Source organism: Pelophylax lessonae (genome assembly GCF_965119305.1).
Source record: "Pelophylax lessonae genome assembly, chromosome: 1".
Taxonomy (NCBI): Eukaryota; Metazoa; Chordata; class Amphibia; order Anura; family Ranidae; genus Pelophylax; species Pelophylax lessonae.
This window is the reverse complement of record NC_138768.1, coordinates 832,624,677-832,648,525: the sequence shown is the minus strand read 5'-3', so window position 1 is coordinate 832,648,525 and position 23,849 is coordinate 832,624,677. Positions and strand designations below refer to the sequence as shown.

The window sequence follows — 23,849 nt, the reverse complement described above, 5'->3', positions numbered from 1 at the left end:
TGTCACATTACTGAGCAACTTCCAGTTAAAGTAGCACAGTGCTGAATAGCAAGAAAGTGGTTTGGTCCTGAAGGGGGTAAAATCTTCTGATGGTCAAGTGATTAAATTAATAATCAGACCATCCTCTTTGCTCCTTCCAGGACCCTCTGCTCTCTAGCTAATTTGTCTCCTCTTCCCGTGCTCACCTCCAGGACTTCTCCAGAGCCTTTCCCAATTATCTGGAACTCACTACCCCAATCTGTCTGGCTATCTCCTACTCTGCCTTTAGGGGATCCCTGAAAACGCATCTCTTCAGGTAAGACTATTCCACCTTCACCTAAAAACGGAGCTTTTACTTTCACCGTGAACTGATCCCACCACAGTTATAGCCTTTTCTTGCTCCTCCATTTTAGATTGTAAGTTTTCATGAGCATGGCCCTCCAAACTCTCTTGTCTTGCAATGTATTGTAATTGTAATGGCTCCCTTTATTGTGTAAAGAGGCAGTGCAAAAAAAAAAAAATTAAATTGAATAAATAATAAAAAAAAATTAAAGCGCACCCATCCCCCCGTGCTCATGAGCAAATGCAAACACGCACTTAGGTCTTGCATACATAGGTCAACAGTGATTGCACCACACATGGGAGATAGTGCTGAGAACATCAGAATAAAAACAAGAATTTTATTGCCAAAATTCACATTTTATTCCAAACTAGTAACCTGTAAACAGTGTCGGGACAAGGACATCTAGAGCCCAGGGCAAACATGCAAAATTGTGCCCCCCCCCCCCCCCCTCAAGATGTATAAGCATTGTGTCAGCAAAAATCCACTCCCCCAAAAAAAATCAAGCACTAATCTGCATGATTACCCCCTAAGCATAAATTCTCCCTCCTCCCAGTAAAAAATTCATCTCCCTGTTGAAACCCCCCTTCCAACTCAAATCCCCTCATTCTTCATATGCTCCCAGCACAATTCCCCCTTCCCAAAAAATAAATCCCTCCTTCCTAGCGCAAATCCTCTATCCCTCAAATTTCCCCTTTGAGCACAAATCCTCTCTCCTCCCTCCCCCCTCCTCCAATCCACCATCCTAGAAAAAATCCCACCCCTCCCCCCCAAATTTCCCCTAATAGCACAAATGCTCCCCCCAAATATCCCTACTAGCACACATCCCCTTACCAAAAAAAAAATTCCCCTCCCCCCCCCACACACACACACACCATATTACCTTTTATACACAAACTCCCCAAATCCCCCCTCCTAGCACATATTTTTTGCCACCATCTCTCCTTTCAACACACATTTTCCCAAAGTCCCCACTGCTAGCACACCTCCCCAAATTTCCCCTTGTAGAACAATTCTTACCTCCTGCCGCCCCCAGTGTAATCTGCTCCCCCCAATCTCCTTGGGTGCCCCTGAACCTCACATGATACCAAAGTGCCCAGCCGTCCCTCCTGCCCACCCCTTGTCCCAGCCCTGCCTGTAAAGGGTTTTAAAGTGTTGCCTATGGAGATCTTTAGGTACCGTCCTTTGTCACCATTTTACAGGCGTGTGAAATCTCAAATCTTGACATGTTTGGTATCTATTTACTTTTATCTATTTGCAACATAATCTTTTAATTTTTACGAAAAAATTGGGTATTATAATGTGCTAATTAAAAATATTATGTGCTTGCGCTATTGGAGAAATAAAATAACCCCCTTGAAACAAAAACGAAATAAGAGCAAAATAAATTAAACTAAATATCAGCATAAAGAGACAGCAATGAAATGAATGTGCAATCCCAAGTGAATCGGTGCAGTATACAGTATTTGACTGAATTCCATATTGAAAAATAAGTCCAGCTGTGGATAGCTCAAAAAATAATGTGCATAGGTTGAAGACTCTTCACCCTCATAAATAAATGCTCCACGTCAATAGATAGTTTCCAACACAAGTCCAAAATTCAGAAAAATAATGTGCATGTGCTGAAGGCTCTTCACCCTCATAAATCAAGTGCACCACCACCAAACAAGTGATCCTCCACCAGCTAAATTGCTTGCTCACTTTGTGGGTGGACCCATAAACTAATACAGGTCAATTAAGCATATCAGGATCACATTGATGGTGCAATGATCATCCGACTTTTGTCATCAGCTTGGATCTTTTTTAGATGTAAACAGCAACCTTGACTTGCCCAATCTCCAAAAGGTACACCGTGTGTAAGGAAAGAAAAACCGCCGCATATAGTGTAGTGCATTCCTTTATTATTAAAAAAAACGTGGCAATCGTATTTAAAACTACCCACATTTATATAATAAAAAACAGCATATACAACTGCCTGTATAGGCTCTCACATATGACCTGAGGACACGCGATCTGGTCGGAGAATTACATCCCCTGCCTTCGGCTCCACGCATTACGCCACTACCCACGTGGCTTTGCATTGTATTTGTGTTTCATATTGTCCTTGTGTGCAGTAAAATGCATTTAGGTGTATTTTTTTCCTGAACATTTGCCTGTAATAAACAAAAAATGTGCAATATTGTGCAACCAAACAATTTGCAACAACCACTATTTTATTCTCCAGGGCCTCCACTTTCAGAGATTATATAATATAAAAGTAATTTTATAGCAAGAAAAAAAATGCCATTTTTTTTTAAATATATGTGAGAGATGTCAAAACTGGCCTGGACTTGAAGTGGTTGATTGGGACGCCAGGACTGGGCAGGAAGGTGTTAATAACATAGGAAATGCCCCCTGCACCTGACCCTCTGCTGTCTGCGTGTGAATGATTCACCAGCTATAACAGAGAAAGCACTTGGCCAATCATCGTCTGTATCAACACCTTCTTTGTCAATGAATTGCATATCATCCTCGCACTGGCACTATGCATGTTGTAGCCTGAAAGCCGTCACATGGTCAGTAGATGGCACTAAAGTGGCTGCAGTCTACACAGATGAATCATGGGGACCAATGTTTAACCACTAAAAACAGCCATGTGGTATGTAGCTCTGGAATTTCCAATTGTGTTCCTGGGGGCTTGATTTAAAGTGAATGTGTACTGTTTTTTTAACACATTTTCTTATTTGCGTTTGGTACTGTAGAAAATTTTAACCACTTGCATATTGCTGTATTTTTAACCACTTCCCATCAGGGCCATAGCTACATAGTTAAGTAGTCAGGTTGAAAAAAAGATGCAAGTCCATCTAGCTCAACCAATAAAAAACAAAAAAGAAAACACTATAATTCCATATACACAATCCTAAACTCACAGTTGATCCAGAAGAAGGCGAAAAACGCCAGCAAAACATGATCCAATTTGCTCCAGCAGGGGAAAGAAATTCCTTCCTGATCCCCCGAGAGGCAATCGGATATTCCCTGGATCAACTTTACCTATAAATTTTAGTACCCAGTTATATTATGTACACCTAGGAAAGAATTCAGGGACACTGATTGGTGACAGTATGTAAATATATATATATATATATATATATATATATATATATATATATATATATATATATATATTAATAATCATTTTTTTTCCAATGTTTTTTATTTTTTCATTTTTATCACTTTTTTTCTTCTTTTTTTACAATTTTTTTTTTAAACACACTTTGACCAGAGCAATATTGTGCTATCATAGGTACATTATACTACTCTGGGAAAGTGATCAGGATTGTTTATTATTACATTTTTTTTTACACATTATGATTGCATATACCAATGAATTTCATTGGTATAAGAAACCATTTATACTGAATGAAACTAGTTCATTTATGCTTAGTTTCCACTGAGTGGTACGGTTTGGTTCGGTACGGTACACAATTTTTGCTGTTTCCATTGTCAAAAGTAGTAAATGGTACCCTAATTCCGAACCGTACCGTACCACTTTTTTGGTACCCTTTTGTTGGGGTACCAAGCACATTAGTACCAGAGTGGAGCAATACTGTTGAGGTACTGTTGAGCTTAGGTACTGTTGGCAGTGGAAACGCAAGCCTGATAAAGGTGTACCGTACCGAACCATACTGAACTGTACCGAACCGTACCACTCAGTGGAAACACATTTTCGTGTTTTTTGTTGTGATTAGCTGTAATTGGTCAAAGCTAATCATATGGTACAGATGAGCTGTGATTGGCGAGAGGTGCGTTTTAGTAGGACGTCATATGAAGTTTTTACTCATTTTACTATAGGCAGGGCGGGAAGGTGTTAATTCAATTTAATATTTATAATATTTAATATTCAGAGCAAACTCCCCTTCCATGTACCCATGCAATCATTTTTCAAAAACACCCCCCTAGCATTTCTAGCAGTGGCCTTCTTGAATGATGGCAGATGATTTATTAAGCATTTACTTCCTGGAATCCATCTGCCCTTAGTTTAGACATGCAGGCAGGAGAGTGTCCTTAGCTGAGAAAGCCTCCCCCCCCCTCCTCCAGATAAAAGAAACAAAAAAAAAAATATAACCATGAGAGTTTGCTGCACTAAAAGTAAAGGGGCTGAATAATTTTGCACGCCCAATTTTTCAGTTTTTTATTTGTTAACAAAGTTTGAAATATCCAATAAATTTCGTTCCACTTCATGATTGTGTCCCATTTGTTGTTGATTCTTCCCAAAAAATTACAGTATTATATATTTTATGTTTGAAGCCTGAAATGTGGCAAAAGGTCGCAAAGTTCCAGGGTGCTGAATACTTTTGCAAGGCACTGTAATAATATATATATATATATATATATATACTGTATATATTGTTACATGTTCCAATGTTTTATTATAATAAAGAGCATGTATAAAATATCAGCTTATAAACTTTCAAATAAAAAACATACAAAAAATACATTTAATAAATTAATGAATTAAATTTACCTGAAATATTACTTATTGCCCAAATGCAATCAAATCTTTAGCCTCCAATGGTCAAAATCCATTACAGGTTTGAATCTGATTGGTTTTAATGCCAGACAAGTCTTATTTCAGTTTTTTTTTTTAACTAAGCGGTGTTTGCTCACTTGCCACCCGCCACCCGCGTCTCACCTGATCAGCAACGGCACGTGCCAGCTTGTCCATCCTGGAGCCGGCTTCGGCAATCTTCTTGGCAGCGTTAATCACATCGGATGTGTTCTTTAGTGGACCTTTCCCTCTGCAAAAGAAAACAGTCTAATTGCAATTCAGTTAAAGGACTGAAATAAGCACCTGATCCGAACTACCTTATTCATCGATCGCCCCCTTCTCACCGTTGTATAAATGATTGGTAATTTACTGTGAGTTCACCTCTTAATGGCACGCTGGAGAAAGGAGGAAACCTGCCAGCTTCCGCTCTTATCTGAATTTCCTCACCGGCAATTTACTTTGATGGCTTCTTCCAGCTCATGAATTATATTTAATAGTATGTACATTTTTAAGTGCTCATTAAGGAGACGGGCCTGCTGAATACAAAAGTTGGAGAGGACCGAGTCACTTTTAGAGACTGCTTGGTCCAGTGAGCGCAAAGGCGTGTTGGCAAATGTCCTCTCTATCACCGGCCGCCATCCAATCAGGATTTGTGCAATATGTGCATCTATCCATCAATCAATTTCGCCTTGCCGTAAAATGCTTATACCTGTTTGCCTCCATTGCTCAATGAGCCGTTTTAATGGAAATGGCTGTTTGAAGAGGAATTTTGGCCTTGTAGGGTACATCTTTTGAATGAGGAACAAAACTAGTGGTTTAAACTTAAGGGGATCTACATTTTTTTTTTTTTTTTCGTAATATACAGTATTACTGATAGTGAGATATGCATCAATGTCTTTTTAAAGTGTATGTCCAGTCAAACTGTATCAATTTTGGAAGGTCAGATTTTAGATGCTCTCTGGGCTCTGATAAGTTGGCCCTTTACTATACAATATGCATTAGGCAAACAGGGTTAATTTCAAAGTTGTTGGGCAGCAGTTCTGAGGGCAATAAATCAATATCGTCAAGACAGCTAAACATAATAAATAAATTAAGGGTGGTGTGCATTAGATAAGGGTAGTAAGGGTGGTGTGCATCTGACGTCAGCTCTTCTGGGCCACAGACTTTACAGTTTACCTTTCTTTATGTAGAGCACCTCCTTAAGAGCCGCAAGTAACTGGGATCCCCCACCCTGCACAACCAGGTACCCTGAATTTCCACAGTCACTCCAGAGTCAGAGAACAGTCCATGACTTTTATTTTTTTTTTTTTTTTATTTATTTTATTGAGGGATATAACTTGGATAGGGTTGTGATGTTATGGCATGGTCATTTTGACTTCAAACAAACTTCAGGGACAACTCCTTGTATATATACAGTCACTATATACAGCTCCTCTTCTTCCTCCAGCACACACTTCCTCCAGCACACACCCAGCTATGTTACCCAGTAGTAATTGTTGTGTCGCAAAAACCCATTACAGGCAGGGACTCACAGCTCCCATACTTGAAAAATAGATAGGGTGACACAGCTTCCACTTTCCCAGCACTTCCTCTCTGTGGTCACTGCTCCCAGCACCACCTCTTCAGGCACTGCCAACCTGCCTGGCCACAGCTGCCCCTTTCACTTGTCCTCCAGGCTAACCTCTCCCACAGTCCTCCAGGCTGACACTCACCAGCCCACCCGGCTGACTCCCAGGAGATCTCCTGGACGTGCTGACCTACTCCTGCTGTCCTCTCCCTTGCTTCCATGTCTCCAGGAAAGGATTCCTCCGTGTGTTGTAGAGCAGTGGTCCTCAACTCTGGTCCTCAGGGCCCACTAACAGACCAGATTTTACCAGATTTTTTCACTAAAAAGCAATCTGCATGCGATACGTCTCCTTACCTGTTTTAATTCTCTAAATGGCAGACTACTGAGCCACAACTGCATGTGGGGTCAGTTTCAGCATGGCCCCATTCACTTTAATAGGTTGTGTTCGGTGGGGGGGGGGGGTAGTGCAGGCCAAGTGTGACAGTGGGTATCATTTCTACTGTGAAGCAAGGCATCACAGTCACGGCACAACCCTAGAGGCTGCTTTCCCAGCTAAAGAGGAAGCAGTTAAGGTGCGATAAAAACGTGTCTCAACCGTGGAGTTTTAAGGGTCCCCCCTTCCAGCCGCCCTTACTGTTTGATGGCACCGCAAAATGTTAGATTTGCCTTCCCTTTCAGCTCTAGTGACAATGGTCACCAGAGACAAACAATAAAAACCTGATAAGTATTTTAAGCTTTCTTACTCCTTAAACCTTCCAGAGGCACATTTCTATGAAAAAGGTACAAGACGACAGCTTATGCTTATTGTAAAATATAAAACATTTTTTTAAACTGCTTTTATTTTGTTCTAATAATCTGTGTGCTATGTCCTGCTAGGAATTCTTCCCTGTACTGCACTAAGAGCTTTAGAGTGATGTCATGAGCCAGAGGGCTAACGGTTTGAGGAGGCCTCGTTGATAGGTAAATAAGTAATAACAATGCTAATATATCTATTTGTTGATTGAAATAGTAGCTAAAGGCGTTCCTGTGCCGGGAATAATATAAGACCTTTCATAAACAAAGAAGCCATTTACTGTAAGAGGTGTTTTATATAAAGGCAGCAGAGATCGTCACCAAGGGTTTGTGGGTAGTTAAAGAGTTATGAACACTTTTTTTTTATTATTATTTTTTTATCAAAGCGAATCTAGCATAAAATTTATTTTTATTTTTGAAGTGCTTGTAAATCCTAGCAATATGCTTCTCCGAATGACTCCCTTTTGGTGTTGCAATGGGACATGATCTTCTGATTTCCAGCCTCGTGAGATGATACCACCTCCGAAACCCACAGAGTTCTGCTGTGGTTTAACCACTTTACCACTGGAGGATTTTGCTGTCTTACGTCTGGGCCACTTTATGCGATTCGCCGCTGTGCGAATTTAACTGACAATTGCGCGGTCGTGCGACGCCGTACCCAAACGAAATTTACGTCCCTTTTTTCCCACAAACAGAGCTTTTGTTTTGGTGGTATTTGATCACCTGTGCGATTTTTACTTTTTGCGCTATAAACAAAAAAAGAGCGTTTATTTTGAAAAAATAACAATATTTTTAACATTTTTTTATAGGAAATTCCCCCCCCCCCCCAAAAAAAAAAATGTAAAAATCTATTTTTTTAAATTTTTGGCCAATTTGTTTTCTGCTACCTATGTTTGGTAAAAAAAAATCAGAATAAGCCTATTTTGATTGGTTTGCGCAAAAGTTATTGCGTTTACTAACAAAGGGAACGATTTCTGTCATTTTTGGTGGGGTTTTTTTTAACGCGTAATGGCGGCGATCTGCAATTTTTTTTTGCGGGACTTCGACCTTGCGGCAGACAGATCGGACCCTTGACTGATATTTTTGACACTTTTGGGGTTACCAGTGACATTACTGCAGTAATCAGTGCTATATATATGCACTTTTACTGTAAAAATGGCACTGGAAGGGAAGGGGTTAATTTTATTGGAGAGGGAGGGGTTAATGTATGCCTGGTGCTTACTGGCGTGTGGGAGGGAGGTGACTGAGTGACACAAGGACAGATCGAGGGTTCAGCTATGCTGAACCCTGCAATCTGTCCCTGCCTGTCACTTAGGAGATTCGCCCGCTCTGTTTACACAAGCGGGCGATCTCCAAACTAGATTCCCCGACGATCGGGGAAGAGCAGCGGTGATCACCGCCACTCCTCCCCTGGCCCGACTCCCGCTGTGAATGAAAACAGCGGGAGTGAGCCTCCGGCGGCGCGCGCGCGCCGCCGAGAGAGGGTAATGTCTGGTGACGTAGACCTACGTCGCCAGACGATAACGAGCCACTGTGCCGCAGTAGCTTACACCACCTATTCCCCTTTCAACTGACCCCTCCATGCCCAATCTCTGCTTCTAGCTTGGAGGACTGGACTGCTGCTAGCATTTGGAGATACAGCTGACAGCTCCTCATGGAGGCATCATTGACCAATTTGCATTCAAACTCCCTCTCCTCTCTTTGGTGGTAGTAGCAGTAGAAGCAGAGGTTGTAGAAGTAGTGAAAGTGGTGTTACTAGTAGTAGTATAGGTAGTAGTAGAAGCAAAGGTTTTAGAAGTGGTGTTAGTGGTAGTACTATTAGTAGTATAAGTGGTGGCAGTAGTAGTAGTAGAAGCAGAGGTTATAGGGATGGAGCTAGTGGTAGTACTATCAGTCATATAGATAGTGGTAGCGGTAGTAGAAACAGAGGTTGTAGAAGTGGTGTTAGTGATGGTATAAGTAGTAGTATAGGTGGTAGTAGTAGAAACAGAGGTTCTAGAAGCAGTGCCAGTGGTAGTACTACAGTGCCTTGCAAAAGTATTCGGCCCCCTTGAACTTTGCAACCTTTTGCCACATTTCAGGCTTCAAAAATAAAGATATAAAACTGTAATTTTTTGTGAAGAATCAACAACAAGTGGGACACAATCATGAAGTGGAACGAAATGTATTGGATATTTCAAACTTTTTTAACAAATAAAAAACTTAAAAATTGGGCGTGCAAAATTATTCAGCCCCCTTACTTTAAGTGCAGCAAACTCTCTCTCCAGAAGTTCAGTGAGGATCTCTGAATGATCCAATGTTGACCCAAATGACTAATGATGATAAATAGAATCCACCTGTGTGTAATCAAGTCTCTGTATAAATGCACCTGTACTGTGATAGTCTCAGAGGTCCGTTTAAAGGGCAGAGAGCATCATGAAGAACAAGGAACACACCAGGCAGGTCCGAGATACTGTTGTGGAGAAGTTTAAAGCCGGATTTGGATACAAAAATATTTCCCAAGCTTTAAACATCCCAAGGAGCAGCCCCTTTACAGTTTTATATCTTTATGTTTGAAGCCTGAAATGTGGCAAAAGGTTGCAAAGTTCAAGGGGGCCGAATACTTTCGCAAGGCACTGTATTAGTAGTATAGTTGGTAGTAGTAGTAGAAGCAGTGTTAGCAGTGTTACTAGTAGGAGTATATGAAGTGGTGGTAGTAGTAGTAGAAACAGAGGTTGTAGAAGTGGTGTTAGTAGTGGAACTAGAGGGGTATAGGTGGTAGCAGAAGCTGAAGGTAAGGAATTGACTTTAGTGGTGGTTGGGGTAGAAGTAGTAGCAGTATATTATTGTGCATACAAGGTCAATTGTTTATCACAGTAACCTGATGGAATACAACCCTTCATACTGATCATGTTGTGTTTTCCTTTTATCTGAGCAGAGTGGTTCCTACCTGGTGAAATCTGTCATCTCCATCATGATCATACACATCTGTTTGGCCAATACGATGATGTCATTGCCACTGTCGTCCCACTTGGCTACTTCCGCATCTAGCTTACTCTTCTCTTGGTGAAATATTTCCACCTGTTCTGCGATTTTGGCTTTCTCTTCTTGAGGGAGTTGGGCCATGATTGCCTGTTGAATCAAACAATAAAGGGTAACATTAGCTTGTAGAATGGTGGCCACGCATCACCCAGCTGCAAATATGAATTTCAGGTTGAAAATTACAGCAACTAACCAGCTAGTCCATGTATACCTGGGCAATTTAAAAGAGATCCTGAATATATAGCAGTCTCCGGGGACATAGGTACGCATACAAACATACTCTTTTATTTTAATATGTGTTTCTGCAACCACTGCATCCCAATAAACATGAATTAAAAATCGGTGAATCCTTTGCTGGCAAAGATGGCCCTGCACATGGTACACCTAAGAAAATGAGGCCTAGGGGCCTATGGATAAGCTATGCAGTAGCATCATCCAACTGCCTGTGTTTACTTCTATTGCATAACACATGTAAAAGTACACTATATTGTCAAAAGTATTGGGGCACCTGCCTTTACACGTACACAAATTTTAATGGCATCCCAGTCTGAGTCCGTAGTGTTCAATAGTGAGTTGGCCCACCCTTTGCAGCTATAACAGCTTCAACTCTTCTGGGAAGGCTGTCCACAAGGTTTAGGAGTGGATCTATGTAATCGCAAAGATGTTTTATCGGTTTTAGTTTAGGACTCATGTCAAGGCCAGTCAAGTTCCTCCACCTCAATCTCGCTCATCCATGTCTTTATGGACCTTGTTTTGTACACTGGTGCACATGCATGTTGGAACAGGAAGGGGCCATCCCCAAACTGTTCCCACAAAGTTGGGACCATGAAATTGTTCAAAATGTCTTGGTATACTGACGCCTTAAGAGCTCCCTTCACTGGAACTAAGGGGACAAACCCAACCCCTGAAAAACAACCCCACACCATAACCCCCCCTCCACTAAATGATTTGAATCAGTGCACAAAGCAAGGTCCATAAAGACATGGATGAATGAGTTTGGAGTGGAGGAATTTGACTAGCCTGCATAGAGTCCTGAGCAGAGTTGCATAAAGTACTCAAAACCCATACTTGAGTAAAAGTACAAGTGCTCGATCAAAAAGTGACTTGAGTAGAAGTGGAAGTGCTCAATCAAAAAGTGACTTGAGTAGAAGTACTAAAGTATTCAACATTTTTTGTACTTAAGTATTGCAAGTAGTTTTTTTAAAAATGTTGCTACTCAAGTACTGAAAGTAAAAGTACAAGTACTGTGTTATGTAGTTATTAAAGAAAGAAGTCAAAAGTTTGAACATCATATTGTTTTTTATTATTTCAAATGCAGCTTTCATTTATACATACAGTAGCATTTATTTCCGTGGTAATTTTTATAATTGTAACGAGTAACTATGCAGCACAGAAAAAAAATATCGGAGTAGAAGTATTGAAATCATTGAAAAAATGTAGTGAATTAAAAGTGGAAGTAGGAGAAAAAAATTCTACTCTAGGAAAGTACAGATACCGCCTTTCGGGACTTAAGTACAGTAGTGAAGTAGTTCTACTTAGTTACTATACATCTCTGGTCCTGAGCTCAACCTATAGAACACTTTTGGGATGAATTACAGCGCAGACTGTGAGCCAGGCCTTCTTATCCAACATCAGTGCCTGACCTCACAAATGCACTTCAGGAGGAATGGTCAAACATTCCCATAGACACACTCCTAACCTTGTGGACAGCCTTTTCAGAAGAGTTGAAGCTGTTATAGCTGCAAAGGGTGGGCCAACTCAATATTGAACCCTACGGACTAAGACTGGGATGCCATTAGGGCTCATGTGCATGTAAAGGCAGGTGTCCCATTACTTTTGACAATATAGTGTACATCTCTAGCATAACTTTGAATATGCAATGTTTTTTTAAGGCTTATTTGTAAGGTGAATTATCAGCAAACATAGAAATAGATAATAATGTGAAACGCATTAGTTAAAGCATTTCTAAACCTAAAAACAAAAAATATATTGTAGATTACCAATTCTTAGATATGGTGGCTGCTTTCATTTTATGTTTTTAGGATTTTTATCGCTTGTTTTTCACAATGTGATCTAGCCAGCAGCACACTTCCTGACGTAGGGTGGCTCCTCTATCTATGGAGGAGTAATGTGGACGCTCTTGGACAGCAGCACTGCATGTAGGTGGTAGTGTTAGATGGACAAGTAGATTTAGATGGACTTTGCATAAGGAAGTAAAAACTTAAAGCTGAACTCCAGCTAACATGTTTTAGGAAGTTACAGCAGTATTGTTTTTTCATTTTGAGATAAAGGTTTTACCTAAATGGATAAAAGTCGATTATTGTAAGTACCCCTGTCAGTTTTAAATGGTTGGTCGCAACGGTCTAACTGCCAATTTTACCAGACAGCTTGCAAAATAAGTTGCAAAAAAACAGACTTACTGGCTTGATCACCAGGTGAAAATTAAGCAAAAGTATCCTAAAAAAAAAAATAAAGGCAGCCACCATATCTAAGAATTGGTAAGCTGCAAAATATTCAAATTTTGCTTTTGGATTTAGGTACACTTTAACTTCCTTACATATTATAAGGTGTTTGTACATATCCATGTGGTTTCTTCCATGTATTTGAAACTTTTCAAACCCACTGCAATAAGTTTAATCCTCCTGACATCTCATTAAAATTGACAGACATAGTATAGTTTTCAGTTCCTATTTATTGTATCTGGCTAATGAAGAAAGTACATGTCTCTAATCACAACTGGACATCTTGGGATAAAAGGTAACTGTACTGTTGTTTTGCTATTACTTGGTTGGCAAGACTATTTATATTACTTGTTTGTTCTAGTCCCTTCAAATTTTTTGTCGTTTGAGTTAACCATGCCTTAAACCATTCATGAACAGAGGTCATTGAAGTTTAAATGCCAAGACCAAATTCAGCAGTTTCAGTATAACTTGAAAACAACCCTAAGGGGTCTAAAATAAAATAAAAAAATGATGCAAATGAATCAGCGAAAGTTAAACCCTTGCAAATGTGCTTAATTTGTCCGAAATGTTCTTTTCTAATACTGAAGTTGTCTTTCGAATGCAACATTTTCTAACTCCCTAAGAACTTTTGGTGCTAAGAGAAAATATTCTAAAACAATAGCCTAACAACATTTGACCAGAAGAGAACAAGAGCCTAAGGAATATAGACCTGAAGAGAAAATAACCTAAAACAAAAGCCTAACAACATTTGAATAAAAGAATACACTAAGAACATGTAACCAGAGGAGAGAATATCTTAACAACGTTTACTCATAATAGTCTAGAACAGCCTTTTCCAACCAACTTAGACCAGAGGAACCCTTTATATAGTTTCTAAGTCTCAGGGAACCCCTGGTAAGATTAGTCCAATGCCATGGTTTGGCAAAAAAACTCTATTGGTGGTAGTAATTGGGAAGAATGTTCCCTTTACAGGGGTGGCCAGAATGACAACCTTGTGGTCATGCCACTGGCTCTGCTATGTGGGGTTGGACCTTGAACTATGCAGGTACTACCAGATGGGAGGTCAGTTGGCCACAGCTCAAGGAACCCCTAGCCACCCCTAGATGAACCCTAGGGTTCCATGAAACCCTGGTTGAGAATGACCGGTCTATAACAAAGCCTAAGAACATTTAATTATAGAAAGAAGCATCAAAGAAAATACCTTAACAACATTACATTTTGAACCATTTGCACAAAAGCCACAGCTTAATACATTGTGTGAAAAATCCCTGAGGCCCTGTGCACATGGGTCCATCCAGCTGCAGAGCCCCCCCCCCCACCCCCAGGATTTTACCATGTCCAGGAAGGACAGATAATGTGTCCAGGCCCATTGGAGGCAACCTGTCAAAGGCTGAGGCTGGATGGAGCTGAATGGTGTATAGTATGGTATAGTATGACATAGCTTCCAGTTGGTACTATGTGATACAGCATTTAGCCCCCCCAGTTACAGCCTGCAATATACTTTACCAGGTTGCCTGAGTGGGGCTAGATGCTGCACTTGTCCCTCCCAGGCACATTAAAATGCTGAGAGGGATGCACTGTAGCTGGATGGCCCCATATAAAAGAAGCCTTAAGCCCAGTGGGTTAAACGAAAAAAAACCTGACAGCTCCAGTTGGAGCCACTGTACTAACCATGCAATGTTAGTACAGCGTTGTCCCCTGCTGTGCTATTGTATTCTGACAGGGGGATGCCCAGAACACTCCAGTCAGATCGGGAATCATTCGGCAGACCTTTTCGGTCATGACCCTTAGACAGAAGCTGCCCGAATCCACCCAACATTCGACCCATGTGTACTAGACTTTAGTGATGTTTAAGCTTTAAGGCTGCATTTTTTGAGTACGCGACAAAATGCATAGGTTTTGGAAACACTCAAAAAACACGCTATTTTAACTACATATTACATATATTATTATTTATTATTATTATACAGGATTTATATAGCGCCAACAGTTTGAGCAGCGCTTAACAAAATGAGGGCAGACATTACAGTTACACTACAATTTGGAACAAAAGGAATCAGAGGGCCCTGCTCGTTAGAGCTTACAATCTAAAAAGACTACTATTTGGAACCCTGCTCAGGTTTTTATTATAGGCTGACAAATGGAGAGCATTTTTAAAAAAAATATTAAATACTGTTCGATATATATATGTATATATAAACAGTATAATTATATATATTCACTCCTAAGTGAAAATGTTTCAAATTGGGCCTGATTAGCCATTTTCTCTCTCCGGTGTCATGTGACTCATTAGTGTTACAAGGTCTCAGGTGTGAATGAGGAGCAGGTGTATTCAATTTGGTGTTATCACTCTCACTCTCTCATACTGGTCACTAGAAGCTCAACATGGCACCTCATGGCAAAGAACTCTCTGAGGATATGAAACAAAAAAAAAATTGTTGCTCTACATAAAGATGGCCTAGGCTATAGGAAGATTGCCAAGACCCTGAAACTGATCTGCAGCATGGTGTCAAAGACTATACAGCGGTTTAACAGGACAGGTTCCACTCAGAACAGGCCTCGCCATGGTCGACCACAGAAGTTGAGTGCACGTACTCAGCATCATATCCAGAGGTTATCTTTGGGAAATAGATGTATGTGTGCTGCTAGCATTGCTGCAGGAGTTGAAGGGGTGGGGGGGGGGGGGGGGGGGTCAGCCTGGCAGTGCTCAGACCATACTCTACACACTGCATCAAATTGGTCTGCATGGCTGTCATCCCAGAAGGAAGCCTCTTCTAAAGATGATGCAAAAGAAAGCCCTCAAACAGTTTGCTAAAGACAAGCAGACTAAAGACATGGATTACTAGAACCATGCCCTGTGGTCTGGTGAGACCAAGATAAACTTATTTGGGTAAGATGGCATCAAGCGTGTGTGTGGCAGCAAACAGGTGAGGAGTAGTGTTGAGCGAACACGGACTGTATTATTCGTGTTCGTACCGAATAATTGGATTTTTTGTACCCGAACACGGACACGGACACTTTACTGTATGTTCGGGTAAAAATCCGTGTTCGGTCGTTTTATTTCCGGGTTTTGCATGCTTTGGCGCTCTTTTCATGGCGGGCTTTCAACAGCCAATCAACAATCGTTTAACTGGTGTGCCTTAAGCCATCCCAGCCATGCCTGCAAATGTCTCAGTAGCTGTGATTGGCCGTCTGAAGCATGTGACCAAGTCTTTATAAGTTCGAGGCAGCCGCAGCGGCATCATTATGCTGCTTAGATTCAGGGACAGAGCACACATCAACGTGCTGGCTGCTGATTAGGGAAAGATAGGCAGGAAAAAACCATTTGTGTCCGGATAGAATTGAGGGACAGGTCGGAGTGTTTAGGCAGGGCGAGTTGTAGGCATTTTAGGGATAGAGTCTGCTGAATTATATAGGGTCAGTGTCTTCTACAAACTACAATCGATATTGCTGTGTGGGGGGTGGGGTCTGCACTCAATCCTGATCTACGATCTCTTCTCAATCCTGTTAGGGACAGAGTCTGCTGAATTTTAGGGAAACTGTGTTCTACAAACTACAATCGATATTGCTGTGTGGTGTGGGATTGGAGATAGGCAGGTGTCAGTGATCCACATCCATTTTTCTGTGTGTGAGCTGCAGTGAACACAATCTTTTTGGGCTGCAGTGAACACAATCTTTTTGGGCTGCAGTGAACACAATCTTTTTGGGCTGCAGTGAACACAATCTTTTTGGGCTGCAGTGAACACAATCTTTTTGGGGTGCAGTGAACAAAATCTTTTTGGGGTGCAGTGAACACAATCCTTTTTGGTGTGCAGTGAACACAATCTTTGTGGGGTGCAGTGAACAAAATCCTTTGTGGGGTGCAGTGAACACAATCTTTTTGGGGTGCAGTGAACAAAATCCTTTTTGGGGTGCAGTGAACAACATCCTTTTTGGGGTGCAGTGAACACAATCTTTTTGGGGTGCAGTGAACAAAATCCTTTGTGGGGTGCAGTGAACACAATCTTTTTGGGGTGCAGTGAACACAATCTTTTTGGGGTGGAGTGAACAACATCCTTTTTGGGGTGCAGTGAACAAAATCCTTTTTGGGGTGCAGTGAACAAAATCATTTTTGGGGTGCAGTGAACACAATCTTTTTGGGGTGCAGTGAACACAATCTTTGTGGGGTGCAGTGAACACAATCTTTTTGGGGTGGAGTGAACAACATCCTTTTTGGGGTGCAGTGAACAACATCCTTTTTGGGGTGCAGTGAACACAATCTTTTTGGGGTGCAGTGAACACAATCTTTGTGGGGTACAGTGAACAGAATCTTTGTGGGGTGCAGTGAACACAATCTTTGGGGGGTACAGTGAACACAATCTTTGTGAGGTGCAGTGAACACAATCTTTGTGGGGAGCAGTGAACACAATCATTGTGGGGTGCAGTGAACTCAATCTTTGTGGGGTACAGTGAACACAATCTCATACTGAAGGTTTGAGGGTGCTGCCTGTTCCATACTCCCCCTACTCCTCATCTAGCCTTTTAGGGGTACAAACAATAGTAATTGGGGCCTAGTGTGGTTGTGTACGTGTGATATACATACACTTTTTTGGGATCATATTTTCTATTCCGCTATTTAATCAAAAACCTTTGGGGATCAGTTAAATTGGGGGATAGTCTGTGTTGGTACGTGTGAGAGAGATCCACCTTTCCAAGTTGTTGGGGTTCATCTCATACTTCTGAAGGTTTGAGGGTGCTGCCTGTTCCATACTCCCCCTACTCCTAGCCTTTTAGGGGTACAAACAATAGTAATTGGGGCCTAGTGTGGTTGTGTACGTGTGATATACATACACTTTTTTGGGATCATATTTTCTATTCCGCTATTTAATCAAAAACCTCTGGGGATCAGTTAAATTGGGGGATAGTCTGTGTTGGTACGTGTGAGAGAGATCCACCTTTCCAAGTTGTTGGGGTTCATCTCATACTTCTGAAGGTTTGAGGGTGCTGCCTGTTCCATACTCCCCCTACTCCTAGCCTTTTAGGGGTACAAACAATAGTAATTGGGGCCTAGTGTGGTTGTGTACGTGTGATATACATACACTTTTTTGGGATCATATTTTCTATTCCGCTATTTAATCAAAAACCTCTGGGGATCAGTTAAATTGGGGGATAGTCTGTGTTGGTACGTGTGAGAGAGATCCACCTTTCCAAGTTGTTGGGGTTCATCTCATACTTCTGAAGGTTTGAGGGTGCTGCCTGTTCCATACTCCCCCTACTCCTAGCCTTTTAGGGGTACAAACAATAGTAATTGGGGCCTAGTGTGGTTGTGTACGTGTGATATACATACACTTTTTTGGGATCATATTTTCTATTCCGCTATTTAATCAAAAACCTTTGGGGATCAGTTAAATTGGGGGATAGTCTGTGTTGGTACGTGTGAGAGAGATCCACCTTTCCAAGTTGTTGGGGTTCATCTCATACTTCTGAAGGTTTGAGGGTGCTGCCTGTTCCATACTCCCCCTACTCCTAGCCTTTTAGGGGTACAAACAATAGTAATTGGGGCCTAGTGTGGTTGTGTACGTGTGATATACATACACTTTTTTGGGATCATATTTTCTATTCCGCTATTTAATCAAAAACCTTTGGGGATCAGTTAAATTGGGGGATAGTCTGTGTTGGTACGTGTGAGAGAGATCCACCTTTCCAAGTTGTTGAGGTTCATCTCATACTTCTGAAGGTTTGAGGGTGCTGCCTGTTCCATACTCCCCCTACTCCTAGCCTTTTAGGGGTACAAACAATAGTAATTGGGGCCTAGTGTGGTTGTGTACGTGTGATATACATACACTTTTTTGGGATCATATTTTCTATTCCGCTATTTAATCAAAAACCTTTGGGGATCAGTTAAATTGGGGGATAGTCTGTGTTGGTACGTGTGAGAGAGATCCACCTTTCCAAGTTGTTGGGGTTCATCTCATACTTCTGAAGGTTTGAGGGTGCTGCCTGTTCCATACTCCCCCTACTCCTAGCCTTTTAGGGGTACAAACAATAGTAATTGGGGCCTAGTGTGGTTGTGTACGTGTGATATACATACACTTTTTTGGGATCATATTTTCTATTCCGCTATTTAATCAAAAACCTTTGGGGATCAGTTAAATTGGGGGATAGTCTGTGTTGGTACGTGTGAGAGAGATCCACCTTTCCAAGTTGTTGGGGTTCATCTCATACTTCTGAAGGTTTGAGGGTGCTGCCTGTTCCATACTCCCCCTACTCCTAGCCTTTTAGGGGTACAAACAATAGTAATTGGGGCCTAGTGTGGTTGTGTACGTGTGATATACATACACTTTTTTGGGATCATATTTTCTATTCCGCTATTTAATCAAAAACCTTTGGGGATCAGTTAAATTGGGGGATAGTCTGTGTTGGTACGTGTGAGAGAGATCCACCTTTCCAAGTTGTTGGGGTTCATCTCATACTTCTGAAGGTTTGAGGGTGCTGCCTGTTCCATACTCCCCCTACTCCTAGCCTTTTAGGGGTACAAACAATAGTAATTGGGGCCTAGTGTGGTTGTGTACGTGTGATATACATACACTTTTTTGGGATCATATTTTCTATTCCGCTATTTAATCAAAAACCTCTGGGGATCAGTTAAATTGGGGGATAGTCTGTGTTGGTACGTGTGAGAGAGATCCACCTTTCCAAGTTGTTGGGGTTCATCTCATACTTCTGAAGGTTTGAGGGTGCTGCCTGTTCCATACCCCCCCTACTCCTCATCTAGCCTTTTAGGGGTACAAACAATAGTAATTGGGGCCTAGTGTGGTTGTGTACGTGCGAGATACATACACTTTTTTTGATCATATTTCCTATTCCGCTATTCAATAAAAACCTTTGAGGATCAATTGAATTGCGGGATAGTCTGTGTCGGTACGTGTGAGAGAGATCCACCTTTCCAAGTTGTTGGGGTTCATCTCATACTTCTGAAGGTTTGAGGGTGCTGCCTGTTCCATACCCCCCCTACTCCTCATCTAGCCTTTTAGGGGTACAAACAATAGTAATTGGGGCCTAGTGTGGTTGTGTACGTGCGAGATACATACACTTTTTTTGATCATATTTCCTATTCCGCTATTCAATAAAAACCTTTGAGGATCAATTGAATTGCGGGATAGTCTGTGTCGGTACGTGTGAGAGAGATCCACCTTTCCAAGTTGTTGGGGTTCATCTCATACTTCTGAAGGTTTGAGGGTGCTGCCTGTTCCATACCCCCCCTACTCCTCATCTAGCCTTTTAGGGGTACAAACAATAGTAATTGGGGCCTAGTGTGGTTGTGTACGTGCGAGATACATACACTTTTTTTGATCATATTTCCTATTCCGCTATTCAATAAAAACCTTTGAGGATCAATTGAATTGCGGGATAGTCTGTGCCGGTACGTGTGAGAGAGATCCACCTTTCCAAGTTGTTGGGGTTCATCTCATACTTCTGAAGGTTTGAGGGTGCTGCCTGTTCCATACCCCCCCTACTCCTCATCTAGCCTTTTAGGGGTACAAACAATAGTAATTGGGGCCTAGTGTGGTTGTGTACGTGCGAGATACATACACTTTTTTTGATCATATTTCCTATTCCGCTATTCAATAAAAACCTTTGAGGATCAATTGAATTGCGGGATAGTCTGTGTCGGTACGTGTGAGAGAGATCCACCTTTCCAAGTTGTTGGGGTTCATCTCATACTTCTGAAGGTTTGAGGGTGCTGCCTGTTCCATACCCCCCCTACTCCTCATCTAGCCTTTTAGGGGTACAAACAATAGTAATTGGGGCCTAGTGTGGTTGTGTACGTGCGAGATACATACACTTTTTTTGATCATATTTCCTATTCCGCTATTCAATAAAAACCTTTGAGGATCAATTGAATTGCGGGATAGTCTGTGTCGGTACGTGTGAGAGAGATCCACCTTTCCAAGTTGTTGGGGTTCATCTCATACTTCTGAAGGTTTGAGGGTGCTGCCTGTTCCATACTCCCCCTACTCCTCATCTAGCCTTTTAGGGGTACAAACAATAGTAATTGGGGCCTAGTGTGGTTGTGTACGTGTGATATACATACACTTTTTTTGGATCATATTTTCTATTCCGCTATTTAATCAAAAACCTTTGGGGATCAGTTAAATTGGGGGATAGTCTGTGTTGGTACGTGTGAGAGAGATCCACCTTTCCAAGTTGTTGGGGTTCATCTCATACTTCTGAAGGTTTGAGGGTGCTGCCTGTTCCATACTCCCCCTACTCCTAGCCTTTTAGGGGTACAAACAATAGTAATTGGGGCCTAGTGTGGTTGTGTACGTGTGATATACATACACTTTTTTGGGATCATATTTTCTATTCCGCTATTTAATCAAAAACCTCTGGGGATCAGTTAAATTGGGGGATAGTCTGTGTTGGTACGTGTGAGAGAGATCCACCTTTCCAAGTTGTTGGGGTTCATCTCATACTTCTGAAGGTTTGAGGGTGCTGCCTGTTCCATACCCCCCCTACTCCTCATCTAGCCTTTTAGGGGTACAAACAATAGTAATTGGGGCCTAGTGTGGTTGTGTACGTGCGAGATACATACACTTTTTTTGATCATATTTCCTATTCCGCTATTCAATAAAAACCTTTGAGGATCAATTGAATTGCGGGATAGTCTGTGTCGGTACGTGTGAGAGAGATCCACCTTTCCAAGTTGTTGGGGTTCATCTCATACTTCTGAAGGTTTGAGGGTGCTGCCTGTTCCATACCCCCCCTACTCCTCATCTAGCCTTTTAGGGGTACAAACAATAGTAATTGGGGCCTAGTGTGGTTGTGTACGTGCGAGATACATACACTTTTTTTGATCATATTTCCTATTCCGCTATTCAATAAAAACCTTTGAGGATCAATTGAATTGCGGGATAGTCTGTGTCGGTACGTGTGAGAGAGATCCACCTTTCCAAGTTGTTGGGGTTCATCTCATACTTCTGAAGGTTTGAGGGTGCTGCCTGTTCCATACCCCCCCTACTCCTCATCTAGCCTTTTAGGGGTACAAACAATAGTAATTGGGGCCTAGTGTGGTTGTGTACGTGCGAGATACATACACTTTTTTTGATCATATTTCCTATTCCGCTATTCAATAAAAACCTTTGAGGATCAATTGAATTGCGGGATAGTCTGTGTCGGTACGTGTGAGAGAGATCCACCTTTCCAAGTTGTTGGGGTTCATCTCATACTTCTGAAGGTTTGAGGGTGCTGCCTGTTCCATACCCCCCCTACTCCTCATCTAGCCTTTTAGGGGTACAAACAATAGTAATTGGGGCCTAGTGTGGTTGTGTACGTGCGAGATACATACACTTTTTTTGATCATATTTCCTATTCCGCTATTCAATAAAAACCTTTGAGGATCAATTGAATTGCGGGATAGTCTGTGTCGGTACGTGTGAGAGAGATCCACCTTTCCAAGTTGTTGGGGTTCATCTCATACTTCTGAAGGTTTGAGGGTGCTGCCTGTTCCATACCCCCCCTACTCCTCATCTAGCCTTTTAGGGGTACAAACAATAGTAATTGGGGCCTAGTGTGGTTGTGTACGTGCGAGATACATACACTTTTTTTGATCATATTTCCTATTCCGCTATTCAATAAAAACCTTTGAGGATCAATTGAATTGCGGGATAGTCTGTGTCGGTACGTGTGAGAGAGATCCACCTTTCCAAGTTGTTGGGGTTCATCTCATACTTCTGAAGGTTTGAGGGTGCTGCCTGTTCCATACCCCCCCTACTCCTCATCTAGCCTTTTAGGGGTACAAACAATAGTAATTGGGGCCTAGTGTGGTTGTGTACGTGCGAGATACATACACTTTTTTTGATCATATTTCCTATTCCGCTATTCAATAAAAACCTTTGAGGATCAATTGAATTGCGGGATAGTCTGTGTCGGTACGTGTGAGAGAGATCCACCTTTCCAAGTTGTTGGGGTTCATCTCATACTTCTGAAGGTTTGAGGGTGCTGCCTGTTCCATACTCCCCCTACTCCTCATCTAGCCTTTTAGGGGTACAAACAATAGTAATTGGGGCCTAGTGTGGTTGTGTACGTGTGATATACATACCCTTTTTTTGGATCATATTTTCTATTCCGCTATTTAATCAAAAACCTTTGGGGATCAGTTAAATTGGGGGATAGTCTGTGTTGGTACGTGTGAGAGAGATCCACCTTTCCAAGTTGTTGGGGTTCATCTCATACTTCTGAAGGTTTGAGGGTGCTGCCTGTTCCATACTCCCCCTACTCCTAGCCTTTTAGGGGTACAAACAATAGTAATTGGGGCCTAGTGTGGTTGTGTACGTGTGATATACATACACTTTTTTGGGATCATATTTTCTATTCCGCTATTTAATCAAAAACCTCTGGGGATCAGTTAAATTGGGGGATAGTCTGTGTTGGTACGTGTGAGAGAGATCCACCTTTCCAAGTTGTTGGGGTTCATCTCATACTTCTGAAGGTTTGAGGGTGCTGCCTGTTCCATACCCCCCCTACTCCTCATCTAGCCTTTTAGGGGTACAAACAATAGTAATTGGGGCCTAGTGTGGTTGTGTACGTGCGAGATACATACACTTTTTTTGATCATATTTCCTATTCCGCTATTCAATAAAAACCTTTGAGGATCAATTGAATTGCGGGATAGTCTGTGTCGGTACGTGTGAGAGAGATCCACCTTTCCAAGTTGTTGGGGTTCATCTCATACTTCTGAAGGTTTGAGGGTGCTGCCTGTTCCATACCCCCCCTACTCCTCATCTAGCCTTTTAGGGGTACAAACAATAGTAATTGGGGCCTAGTGTGGTTGTGTACGTGCGAGATACATACACTTTTTTTGATCATATTTCCTATTCCGCTATTCAATAAAAACCTTTGAGGATCAATTGAATTGCGGGATAGTCTGTGTCGGTACGTGTGAGAGAGATCCACCTTTCCAAGTTGTTGGGGTTCATCTCATACTTCTGAAGGTTTGAGGGTGCTGCCTGTTCCATACCCCCCCTACTCCTCATCTAGCCTTTTAGGGGTACAAACAATAGTAATTGGGGCCTAGTGTGGTTGTGTACGTGCGAGATACATACACTTTTTTTGATCATATTTCCTATTCCGCTATTCAATAAAAACCTTTGAGGATCAATTGAATTGCGGGATAGTCTG

General features: G+C 41.7%; 1 protein-coding gene across 2 annotated transcripts in view; it reads right to left on the bottom strand.

Annotated features, from left to right (window-relative positions):
• LOC309557588 (catenin alpha-2) overlaps window positions 1-23,849 on the bottom strand; it is a 963,358-nt gene that overhangs the window by 232,099 nt on the left and 707,410 nt on the right. For both annotated transcript variants that reach the window (XM_082260379.1, XM_082260380.1), the window contains exons 8-9: window positions 10,136-10,317; window positions 4,992-5,097 (exon numbers count right to left, since the gene is read on the bottom strand). In XM_082260379.1, the coding sequence (XP_082116505.1) occupies window positions 4,992-5,097; window positions 10,136-10,317 (288 nt within the window). The remainder of the gene's footprint in view (window positions 1-4,991; window positions 5,098-10,135; window positions 10,318-23,849) is intronic.